This window comes from Sceloporus occidentalis, unplaced genomic scaffold, assembly GCF_023333645.1.
Source record: "Sceloporus occidentalis isolate IW3139 unplaced genomic scaffold, rSceOcc1.0.p SCAF_3, whole genome shotgun sequence".
Lineage (NCBI taxonomy): Eukaryota > Metazoa > Chordata > Lepidosauria > Squamata > Phrynosomatidae > Sceloporus > Sceloporus occidentalis.
In genome coordinates, this window is record NW_028316983.1 from 236860821 (window position 1) to 236873693 (window position 12873).

Here is a 12873-nt window from a genome sequence, read left to right on the forward strand (position 1 = left end):
TTCAAATTGTTCTAATTTAGCAAAGTACATCCCAATTAATTTTCTTTCTTCCCAATTTTTTAGCTACTTTTAAAATGTCCCAGTTTCTCTCTCCTCCATCCTCTTTTCCCTTTTGTCTTCAGCTTACTTCAGTTGCTGCAAACTGAATTCCAAAGGAGTTTGCATTCAATTAATACAGCAGTGAGAGAGGGGAGAAAGGAAAGGGCTTGTGTGGCCTTTGTAGTAGATTCACAGGAGATTCAGGCCAGAGCAAACAACTGTATTTCAAATGGCAACTATTTGGGGTAGTGAGAAGAAAAACAGGTTTCAAAGAGCTCCAAACAATATCAAAGTGGTCAAGATGGCAAAAGTTATTAATGAAGAAGAACAGACAACCTAGGACAGGGTGTAACAATTTGCTTTTGCCTGGGTCTACCTACAGGGAAGGGGGAAATTCTACTGTCTCCTCATGCCTCTTCTCTTCTGAGGTGAGTGCAAACTGTTTTTTGCATTTTGCATTTTGCACTTTGCACTTTGCATCAATTGAATTAAGTCAAGTACAAAGGGAGAAAGTGTGAGCCACATGCAGATTGGAATCAATTTAAATTTGCCCTTTGGCCGACTGGAGCAGGTCCATTTTGAATTGATTCATTCATCAATGTGAACCACAAGTAGGTTATTTTATTTTATTTTGCAGCAAAAAAAATCCAATTTGGGCAAATGTAGTGTGAACCACGCTCCGCTGCTGAACCGATCCATCGATTCAGATCACAAAGCAATTTATTTGTAAGTGGGAATGCGGCCTTTATATTCTATTAGGAAGACGAAAAGCTACTGCCTTTGAGATCCAGTTTGTCTTGCATTATTTGGGAGGCTATAAGCCCTATTTTGCATCTCTATCTTGTCTTCCCATGCTCTTTTTTTCCTCCTAAGCAAAGGAGATCCAAATCTTGTGATCTGTCCTCACAGGTAGTCGCTCCAGTATTTTGATAAATTTGTTTGCCTTTTTTTATGGCAGAGAGAACTTTCTCAATGGCTCTCTCTAGGATGTGGAGTTCCCTTCTATGGAAAGCTAGATTAACATAGGGTTGCTGTAAATTGACAGGGAACTTGAAGGCACACACACACACACACACACACACACATTATGCTGTATGAATTCTGCCCCCTTTTTTTTACAGCATCCAGTCACTCCCTGGGTTGACATTGCCATAAAGCTGCACCCAGAATACAAGAATCCTTTCTTGGTGAGTTGCTGATAGCTGAGATAACATCATTATATGAAGTTGGGGTCTCCTTCTCTCCCTATTTATTTTGCCCCCATAGATTTTCTCATATTGAATCAAATACCACACTTTGGAGACCTTTTTTTTTAGCTCTTCGCAACCTGTTTTTCTTCTCGCTATCCTAAATAATTGCCATTATCCACAAACCTTTCCATCTCACTTGTCATCCACCCTACACAAACATTTTCAAAAGGTCGGATCCCAATCCCCATTGGACTCCTCACATCTCTCCATTGTGAGATTTCAGTTATCTCTGTTCCCTGCTTCTTGTTTTTTAACCAATTTTCCATTATCCTCTTGTTGTTGTGGGCCTTCAAATTGTTTCAAACTTGTGGTGACCCTATGGGGAACCTATCATGGGGTTTTTGTTGGCAAGATTTGTTCAGAAGGGGTTGTCTTTACCTTCCTCAGAGGCTGAGACAGTGTGACTTGGCCAAGGTCACTGGGTTTCTGTACCTGAGTGGGGATTTGAACCCTCATTTCCAGAGTTGTGCTCTAAAGTCGTGCTCAAAACACTACACCAGGCTGGCTCTCTCTTCTCTTCTTTTCCCAAGATTTCTCAGATTTCTGGAGTCTTTGCTGTGATCGAACAGACACAGGTAGAACCATTCCACAAACTGGTCTAAGCCCATGGTGACCAGATATCCTCACCGCAAAGGAGGACAAGGCACCACAAAATGTAGAAGATATGGCCGTATATAAGCTAAAAACACTCATATAAATGGCAATTCATACTTTTTCGTCATGCTCAAAATGGAGGACCTTTGGAAATTCCTCCTGGACAGAAGGTTGAAATGTAAGATACGTCCTGGAAAGGAGGACATCTAGTCACCCTGTCTTTTCTTAAACACAGCCTTTAAGAGCTGACATGGCTGAATTTCTGCCTGTTGGGAAGCCTTTTAAAAAGCTCAGGATCCCTAGCCAGCCAAAAAATGAAAGTGGGGGAAAGAGAGCAACGGCAATATATCACAGCCTCTAACAAAAGGTGGACAGAACCTTCTGTCTTGAAAAGATTATCTTCCAAGAACAAGGCTCCCTATCTGGAGAGTATCTTGGCCTGACACAATGGGGCTGTGGGAAGACCGTTCTCAGCAGTGGGCAGCTAAACAAAGTTCATCTCAAGGGCAGGCCCAAGATGGTCCTGGTACCACACCCTCCTCAAACAGCTTCTATCTGGTGTGTGTCCATGCGTGCCTTCAAGTCCATGCCGACTTGTGGGGACCCCATGAATTCATGGGGTTTTCCTAGGCAAGGAATACTCAAGAGGTGGTTTTGTGAGCGTGAGTGTCTTCTCCTGAAATATAGCCTACAGCAGCTGATATTCATTGGTGGTCCCCCATGCAACTACTTAACCAAGTCTTAGCCTACTTAGCCTCCAAGTTCTTACAGGACCTGATGCCTTTAGGACATTTAGGCCTTTCCTACAAAGAGGAATAAAAAAACCCAAAGGAAACTTGAGGTTCTAAAATTCCAACAGTGAAGGTAGTTTAGAAAGGCTACTTTTGGATGGATAACAACTCCCAGAACCCCTCTGAACATGCTGGCTAGGAGATTTTGGAGTTGTCATCCACCCAAAAGTAACTTTCTAAGACTTTCCTCCAGCTTGAGCTTGATCACCACAACGTCCTTCTTTTCTATTTACTTGGGGATGGGAAATCAATTCATATTAACTGTGTTTTTGTGCAAATGTATTCAGTTCATGGTCAGGATGTCACTTAACGTAAATAGCCATGTGGCTTTTGTGTTCCCATCTTGAGGAGAACCATTTCCCCCCCCCCTTCAAATTATATGCAAATAAATGTGTAAGATGGGATGTGTATTTGAAAATATACACATGCTTGAACAATATACAAATATACTCAGGTGTGTGCCCTTGTCTGCCTCAGGTTGTGTATTAATCTTGTATTAGAAGGCGAGCCCTCCCTCCAGTCCATCTGCCTTGGTCCAGGCCTCAGAGGGAGAGAAGAACCGATGGACCTGATTCCCTTCCCCACCACCATTCCCTTCTCCTTTTGTGTCATGTCTTTTAAGATTATAAGCCTGAAGGCAGGGAACTGTCTAACTAAAAAGATTGTCTGTACAGCGCTGTGTAAATTTACAGCGCTATATAAATGAAGGTTAATAATAATAATAATAACAATAATAATACACAAGGCCTCACTACTGCAGATATAAGTAAAGGAATTTTCTCAGAGTTTTGAAATCATGCAAACTGACTTTTTGCAAGCAGATTTATTGTTGTGACGTCGAAGGCTTTCACAGCCAGCATCCATAGTTTTTTGTGCGTTTTTCAGGCTATGTGGCCTTGTTCTGGAAAAATGTATTCTGGATGCTTAGCCTGCATCTGTGGCTGAAGATTTTCTGAAGATGCCAGCCACAGATGCAGGTGAAACATCAGGAATAAATTATTCCAGAACACAGCCACATAGCCCGAAAAACCCACAAAAAACTATAATTTATTGTTTTCACACATCAACACTATTGTAGAGTCCTTAACCAGCCCTTTCAAAATCTAAGGCAAGGAACATATTTGCATCTTTCTTGCTCCTATTATATCTTACTCCCACAATTGTATAAATATGCTTTATATCAGAGCCCTTAATTCCAATCAATACTGCATCTGAAAAAGAGGGTTTATATTCACGAAAGCACATGCAAAATAAAAATCATTTTGTCTTAAAGATCCTGCCACATTTCTTTTCCCTCTCTTTCTTCCTTCCTTTTTGTGCTGCAAGAGACTAACATGGCTACATCTTTAAAAAATACTGCTGTGGAAAGCACCAGATTTAGCCTGATGGGAGTCATCCCCCCCCCCCCCCCCCCCGAATTAACAATCATTTGCTGGGATGAGCAAATCCTGCATTGTGTGTCTTGTCATATTTTCTGATCCCAATACAGAATTCAAGTGGGTATAAATATGTCCCATGCATAAGGGAATGTTTGTGTAAACTGAATCAAGTGAATTGTACCCAAAGGTGGGATGAAAGAGAAATAAATGGTACTGTCCTGGTGGTGTTTTTTCTTCTTGTTGTTGTGTGCCCCCAAGTCTACTCCAACTTACTGGAAACCTTACCTTAGGTTTCCTTGGCAGGATTTCTTCAGGTTTGCCATTATTTTCCTCTTAAGTATGGGATTTACCTTACGTTTGCCAGATCACAGGACCTGTCCCATTCTCCAAGTTGCAGCCAAGGGGAAGGAATCTTAGGGTGAGAGAACTGTCTTGTAAGGTGTGTGCGCTAATACAGTCATCCCTTCATATCTGCAGGGGATTCCTTTCAAACTCCCACACAGATAACAATCAAAGGACCTTGAGTCTCATTGTTTCCTATGGTGGCATTCAATAATCTTGAACTGGCAACCCCATTATCATGGCTCAATGAGGGTTTAGACCCTGTAGTCCCAGTCTATGGCTATGTTCCCCTATGGAAGCTGCTGGGCATTTTTGTCCAATGCAGAATGGCTGCATTCAGTTCAGGGTTGTAGAAATGGAATTGTGCATGACCCATGATTGTTAGGCATGGATGCATACAACTCCACATTATGTGTGTTTGTGCATTATAGGTAAATGCCCACCATCATGTGGCTGAGTGTTCAGTTGCACATCATAATTCACTAATAAGGTAGTGTTAGTAACTATGAGCATAAATTTACACTCTTGTCTCTTTGATGCAGGATCTTGGCCCCAGCTGATAAATTAAAACTCACTTACAACTGTGGTCTCACAAAGTAGAATCATAGAATCACAAAGCTGGAAGAGACCTCAAGGGCCATAAGTCCTAGCCCCTGCCATGTAAGATGCACAATCAAAGCATTAATGACAGATGGCCATCAACTGTCTGCTTAAAAACCACCAAAGAAGATTCTACCACTCTCTGAGGCAGTGTATTTCACTATCAAACTGCTCTCTCAGGAAGTTCTTCCTAATATTGAGGTGGAATCTCTTTTCCCATAGTTTGCATCCATTGTTCTGGGTTCTATTCTCTGAAGCAGCAGAAAACAAGCTTGCTCCAGCCTCAATATGATATAGCATACCACCTTTTAACCTTCTTTTCCAGGCTAAACATACCCAGGTAGCATTAAGAAGTGTAAATACCTAAGCAGTATAAATGCTGGGAGTGGAGTGGAGTCACTCTGAGAGCAAGGACCCAGAGGCATTTGAGCAGCTAGCCAGCTGTGAGAGAGTGTGCCTGTCAGAGAGAGCACAAGCACAGTTGTCCAGAAAGTGAACCTTCTGCTTGCCCATGGTGACTTCCCACACTTTTGAGTAATCTAAAAGAAGTGTAAAGGCATGGACTGATGAAGACCTCTTGAAACGGTTGGAAAAGAGTACAGAAATAACCTTCTCTTCAAGTTTCTTGAAGCCATTAGATTCCAATCTTTATGTTCTAACAAAAGTTATTTTCAAGATTTTTCAAACCATAGGATCTTCAAACCTGTTACTGCAAAACTCATATCATAATCTTCAAATTCCTTGAAGCTACAGGACTCTAAACCTTAAGCTTTAAAAAGTCATTTCCAAGATTTCTTCAAGCCACAGGATCTTCAGAACTCAGGTTTTATAAAACTTACAGCATAAACCACATGAACTTTATATTTTCTTTAAATGGACATGCATTTGTATTATGGACATTATGATGATTTGTTAAAGTTTAGAGATGAGATGTCCCACATTATGGTTACTTTACAGTATTTTCACTTTATGATCATTTTCTAAATGGTTAATGTTGTTTAATTATTTCACTGGATGTCCAAAATTATATTAGTATAGTAATCACATGCAATTAATGGTTAAAATAAATTTTTGTACTATTGTTAAGTACCTAACTTTCCTGATTAGTCTTTTATAGTTTCACCGTCCAAACTCCCCATCATAGAAAAACTACAAAATGGAACCAAGCCACAGAGAATCATGACCCTAGAAGTCACCAAAGGTCTAATTCTGACCTAAAACAATGTACGAAGGCACCAAAGTCTCCATTAAAAAAACAAAACAGAAGTGATAGTTTCTCCACAAGGGCACTATGTGGGCTGGGTAAGAAAAGGGATGCTATGCTCCCAGGATGCTCCATGGTTGACGCCATTTAAGCAAGGTTGGGCAATTTAGGGCCCTCCAATTGTTATTATTTTACAATCCCCATCATCTCTCAGCATTGGCTAATACTGAGGAGATCTGCAAGTCACCCATTATCTGGAAGAGGGCTGTTTGTAAAAGTTTCCTACTCCTAAAAAGGAAAATGGGAGTTTTACATTCTTGAAGGGAAAGGTGCTGGGAGGTGAAATAGAAAGCAGGAGCAGCAATGAGAAAGATAGTATCCATCAAAGACAGAGCTTATGTTAACTTTCTCTCATTGCACACAGGAGAGATGGGAAAAATACTGACCTGCCAGGGGTTGTCCATCTGGTGCTTCAAACACTTCATGCTTTTTGCAGGAAGCTGAGACATTCCTCTATTTCTTTGCTAAGAACCCCCCTCCCCCCCCCACACACAAACACTACCAGGTTCTAGCCACCAGCCTTACATACAGTATGACTATGCCATACATTACCTCAACAGTTACACTGGTTTCAAGAGTGCTTTGCATGTTGCACTAATATTCCAAGAGGCCAGGGTCTGAAATCCATGCTTAGCCATGGAAACCCATTGGCTGACCTTAGACAAGTCATCCTTTTTCAGCCTCAGAGGAAGGAAATGGCAACCTCTCACTAAAGAAATATTGCCAAGAAAACCCCATGATAAATTTGTTTCAGGGTTATTGTTAGTCAGAAATGACTCGACAGGTGCATAACAATAACAAATCCAACAGCTAATGCCAAAACAGTTTTAACAGTCACACATTGAAAACTGCAACACTCTTATAATTATTTACGTATTGACAAAGGTACAGGGACTGCCTTTTCAGATTAAACCTTCTCATGTGGCATGTAACAAAATTTAAAAACATCAAACGACCAATAAGAACAAAATAAAATAAAATAATTAAGTTAAATATAGCACCACTTAATAAACAGACCCATTAAGAATTTGAACTCAACTGTAACCCCAGGAAAAAAAAGATGAGCCTATGTGTGTGTATGTCATAAGTCCCTCCAGATGTTCTTTGACTCCATCTTCCAGCTTCCCTCAGAATTGGCTGTAGTGGCTACGGTTGCTGGGAGCTGCAAACCAACAACACCTAGGTTACTACGATTCACACTCCCAGCCTATAATGATGTGGCTTACCAGGCATCAAATGAAATAGAGTTCCATAAATGTGGGGATGCTACTAAGAAGATCCTACCCTTCAAGCCTGCCAATTTGATCTCCAGGTTGGCATGCAAGTAGAGCCTCCAGTGCTGGTCTCAAAATAGGTGATCAGTGTGAAGGGCCTTCGAACAGGAAAAGCTTTTTTGTTTCAGCAGTAGCTCATCAAATTTCTTTAAGGGCAGTTACATCAGATTAAAACTGTTTTGGTTAAGCATATACATATTGTATAGAATCCATGTGCAACTGCTTCAGGGACTTATAAGCAATGATGAAAATAACTGAGACGATACCATCACTGTCACAAATCAAACTGATCTAACATAAAAACTCAACAGAAACCCTTCTGGTAATGGGACCACAAAGGACCCGAAGAAGCAGTCCTCATAGATGGCTCAGACCCTTCAGAAGTACTGAACAGCTTGCAGTAGCATGGGCAGACTGAGTATAAAACCCAGACATAGTGTTGTAAATTAAACTTCAGAATTTAAGATCTTTGGGACAAAACTATTTTTCTTGTTGCTCTTGACATGTTGCATACAACCCTTTTACCTAAGCTTTCCAAATCATAGGAGCAATTTGAAGTATGTATAGAAAGCTGCTTGAAATGTCTGTAAGTCAACTCACCATTAAGTTAACTTTTGACCCTCCATGTGACTTAGAATTGAGCACATTAAACCTGTAATTCTGTGCATACTGGCGACTAAGACCAGTACATTGAAACCTATTTTTCAGAAAACATGCAAAATATCTGGCACCATAGGAGGTTTAGAGCCTGAGCATTATGAAATGATTTTATTTGTTTATGTAGCACATTCATGGTGCTGTGCAAATACATTAGCTTTTCTCTTTATTTTTTTAAGGTTGAAACAAAAAAGCTACTAATCCAGAGTCCTAACAACAACACTAGTGAAACAAACCACACTTAGAAAAATGAAAGCCAATCTTTATTGGTGTCTTCCACAGCCAATCATTTGACACGAACATGCATACGTAATTTGGCTACGCACACACCACTTTTCTTCTGAAACGTTAGTTATTAAACATACAACATACATCCTTACAAAAATGAGTCAAAATGCAAACTTAACTTTTTAAAACAGTTTTTACCCATTTCTTTTCTTAAAAAAAAACCTTTGTGTTGGGTACCATTTGTACAAACACAGTTAATTTAAACAAATCTGCTTTTAAGTTTCCTCATGGTTGCACATAAAAAAGCTGCAATAGAAAATGAAGTCACTGAGGGTTTCTTTCTTTTTTTTAAATAGCAGAAATAGGCAGTTTTGCCATGCACAAGAAGCAATATTAAATATTAGTTTTCCAAAAACAAAAAAAACAAAAAAGAAAAAACCACGTTTAAAAATATTTAGTTCAAGTCACAGAACTTTCTCCAGTACAGAGAAATCCAAAACGCAACGCAGAATTAGCTGCCACATACAATGGCCACTCTGAAAAGTAAAAATTACCTTCCAGAGGTGATAGTTTTCATTGATTTTGGCACAGAAAAGAAGTTACCAGCTTACTCAAGAACAAGAACGTGATTTTTTTTTAATATGGAAGAGAGGACAAGAAAAAAATTCAAAAGCAAGACTGAACAAGATAGTAGTTGCAATCACTCGAAAAAGATCTGTGCATCTCAGTCATTGCAGAATACTGTATACAGCAGGGCAGAACGTCCAGGTAACTGTTATTGCAACATAGATTTAATTTGCTTGGAGGTAGTCTCATCATTCAAATGTTTTGTTGTGTACCTAAAGGGGGGGGGGAGCGGGGGGGGAGATTTTACAGAGCATAAATTGAATTGAGCAACTGTAGTCACTGGGGATATCAGACGGTTATTACTGCTAAGTCCTCCTGCCCTGAAAACCCATGTGTCCCTCCTGTTCAGCCAGAAGCATTTTCAGCAAATGCACATAACCAACAATAATTTATCTTCTAACCTATTAATAATAAACTCTATTCTCAGAACCAGGATCCTCATGTAGCCAAAATGAGACATTTACACACAAGAAGGAGGTAAGAGTAGGGTTGGGAGGGGGCTCCAATGGTTGCAAAGTATAAAAAAATATTTACACCCCCCCCCCCCCCGCTCCCAAAGGGGAATGGCAGTGCATAGTGACACTGAATGATGAATGATGGGGACAGGGCAGGGTGGGGCAGGGAAGGGATTGAATGGGACAGGAACCAGGATGGGAGTTGGAATTGAATGGACTATCAAGAAAAAGGTGCAGTAGTTATAGAACCCAATATTTCTTGAAACAGAATTTAGATTGGTTGTGTAAAGAAGAATTCTGTGCATTTCTTCTGAGCATTAAACCAAGTGAATGAAAGGGTGGCTGATTTGCCAAGAATAATTTTTGAAGGCCTGCTTCCTGGAAACAAAGGTTACAATTTATAACAGCAGTGGGAGACATGTGGCCCTCAACTTTTTGTTGGACTGAAACTAATTTCCCACTGTGACTACAGCTGATGGGAATAGTAACATAATCTGAAGCACCATACGCTTATAAGTAGCTCTTACTGCCCTTTGTGAGAAAATGAGATAGTGTGATAACACACACAGATGAGCACCAGTATCAGAGGAATGCAATCATTATTCTGGGATGTATCCACACAGCACAATTAAAGCAGTCTAATAACACTTTAACAGCTGCTGCCCAATTCTACAGAATCTTTGGGTTTTTTACTTTTGTTAAGAATTTGCAATTCTCTGTGAAAGATGCTAAAGCACTCTGAACTACAGTTCCCAGGTCTACACTACAGAATTATCATGATCTAATCCTCAATCTCTTCTTTTCAGAATACTTTGGTGCCTTCTAAATAGCTCACCAAATCCCACAGTTTCATAGGACGGAGCCATGGCAATTAAAGTGGTATGTAATTGTTCTAACAGTGTAGTGTGAATATACCCTGAGACATATTAGGGCATTTTTACAACGTAAGGAGGAATATGAACAAACTTTAAATTGTTGCTTTTATCCATCACTAAATTTACCAAGGAATGAATGAAGAAATATAGAGAGGGAACAAAGAAAGGCAGGTTGCTTTATTCATTCAGTGTTAAAGAGTTAGGTACCTGAGAGCATTTAGAAGGCCTTCTACACTGTTTGGTGGCTGGTCTTTGAGTACTTTAATGCATCCTTTCATCTAGAAATGGATACAAAAAGAAAACAATGCAGAAAATGAAAACAGATTTGAATGGGATGCAACCAGTTTACAGTGTGAAATGTCAATTTTGTAAAAGTTTGGAAAATCATCTAGTCTTCATCTGAATGTGGTCATCTTAACTCCTGCAGTAACAACAACATTTAAAAAAGATTCTGCTGTAGCCATCACAGGAAGTCAAGGCAGTCAAAGATAATGTAAGTCACAGCAAGATGCTGGTTCAATAAATGGCATCTTCACATAAGCCTGCAAGTCTGGAAACAGTCTCAGAGCACTAAGGTTAGAGCTGCAAGTAATGTACAGTGGACCCTTGTTATACACTGGGGTTTGGTTCCAAGATCCCCTGTGTATAACAAAACACATGTACGCTCAAGTCCCATTAAATATAATGACATAGCAAAATGGTGTCCCTTTTAAAAAAATGGAAAATCAAGGTTTGATATTTGAAATTTATACTTTTTAAAACATTTTCAAACCATGTATGCATGAATCCATGTACAAAAAATCCATGTATAAGAAGGACCGACTGTATGATGTAGCTATGAATTAGCAGTATCATTTATACCAACACTTGGGAGCACTCCAGAACAATAATATTTTTAATGATTATCTTTTGTGCTCTTAAAATATCCCTCACTCCACTCTGTCCATACAGATATTCAAATCCAAATAATTTTAGCTATTCAATATGAGAACTTACATCAATTTTTGACGTTTTTGCAAAAGCGCCTACCGGATGCACATGGTCGTAGAGAATTATGACACCCACCATTACCCTCAGACAGAATGATACTGTTTCCTCGTTCGTGAATCTGCTTCTGTATTCCCTAGAAATGTTAATAACATGTACAAACATATACTTGGTTACTAAAAGTTGAATTTTAAAGCCAGCTTCCACTTACTATACATCAGCATGCTCAGTGGTGTGCCTTCTCAAAATATGTCTTTTTCAAAGAAAGATTTCTTTTTTCACATAAACACCACACTCTCACTCTTTCATACAATGCAGCATGAAAAAAAGTATCTGTGGTCCCATACAGACAGGCCAAAATAAAGCTGCTTCAGGTCACTTTGGAGGTATGCTGTTTAAATTATACATGTGTGCTAAGAGTCCGGAAGCTGCACCAAAGTTGTGCTCGAGTTCTTAGGACTGGATCGTGGCTTTGGCGCAGCTTCTGGACTCTTGGTACACATGCATCATTTAAACAGACCTGAAGCAGCTTTATTTTGGCCTGTCTGTATGGGGCCTGTGATCAGTGATTGCCCCAAAACTAGTTCTGGCTGGTTTTCAAGTTCAGGTTATTAGGCACCAAGTTCAACTATCCTATCAATTTGTGCCCAATAAATAAAGCAAAATTTGGGTTAACCCTGGCCTTCCATTTTGCTTTTAACCAAAGAGAGAAAACTGCCATTGCTAAATAAGATTCAAGCTCTAATCAGAAAGCACTCTGTGCAAAGATACACAGTTCTTCTATTTTTTTAAATTATGAATGAGAATAAACCACTTACAAAACTATGAAGATGCTTGCTGATACTTTCCACTATTGAAATATTAAAGAAATTTCCCATAAGAACCACGAATGTAACTGGTACCTAGCATAACAGGTGTTGCAAATCTTGAATTTTAAAAACATTACCAAGAGAAACATAGCACCCTATCTGGCATTTTAAGTAGTATCTTCTAACGAGGCTACTAGGAAACAGACAATGGGTAAATTTTCTTTATGTCCCACATGAACAGACTGAAAGAAACAGAAAAACCCTTCCCTGCTTTATTTTTTGAAACAATATAAGTAACTTCTATCCTCTATGTAGAAATCTTCAGAAACCTCCACCTCTCCCCATAGAGCCCTTGAAGATGTAACAAAAAATGGACAGGCTAGCTTTGGCTCAAGAGATAGGTTTCTCACGCTAGCATATAAAAAAGGCAGATTATAATGCAGAATCATTATTTTACAACAACAAAATGCAAAGTGGCATAAGATCAAGACTTCCCTCTCTTCACACTAACTCTTGTTATTCAAAGACACAGTAACAATGTAATAAATCAGACTAAGCTGAATGATTTCTTTTCTGTTCGGCTTTTTTTCTCCTTGTGAATTCTGGTGCATTAATGAAGATAGTACTCAGGCTACAGAGGTGGCCAGATAAGAGGCTAATATCTATGTACATTTGAGGAAAAATACATGCAATTCTCCAAGA

At 39.4% G+C, this 12873-nt stretch overlaps 1 protein-coding gene across 4 annotated transcripts in view; it reads right to left on the reverse strand.

The window, feature by feature from the left end:
- Positions 1-8431: 8431 nt before the first annotated feature.
- Positions 8432-12873, reverse strand: part of CYRIB (CYFIP related Rac1 interactor B) — a 103656-nt gene continuing 99214 nt past the window's right edge. For all 4 annotated transcript variants that reach the window (XM_089517967.1, XM_089517969.1, XM_089517966.1 and 1 more), the window contains 3 exons: positions 11372-11498; positions 10579-10653; positions 8432-9253 (listed from right to left, as the gene is read on the reverse strand). In XM_089517967.1, coding sequence (XP_089374093.1) covers positions 9194-9253; positions 10579-10653; positions 11372-11498 — 262 coding nt within the window. In that variant the 3' untranslated portion in view covers positions 8432-9193. The remainder of the gene's footprint in view (positions 9254-10578; positions 10654-11371; positions 11499-12873) is intronic.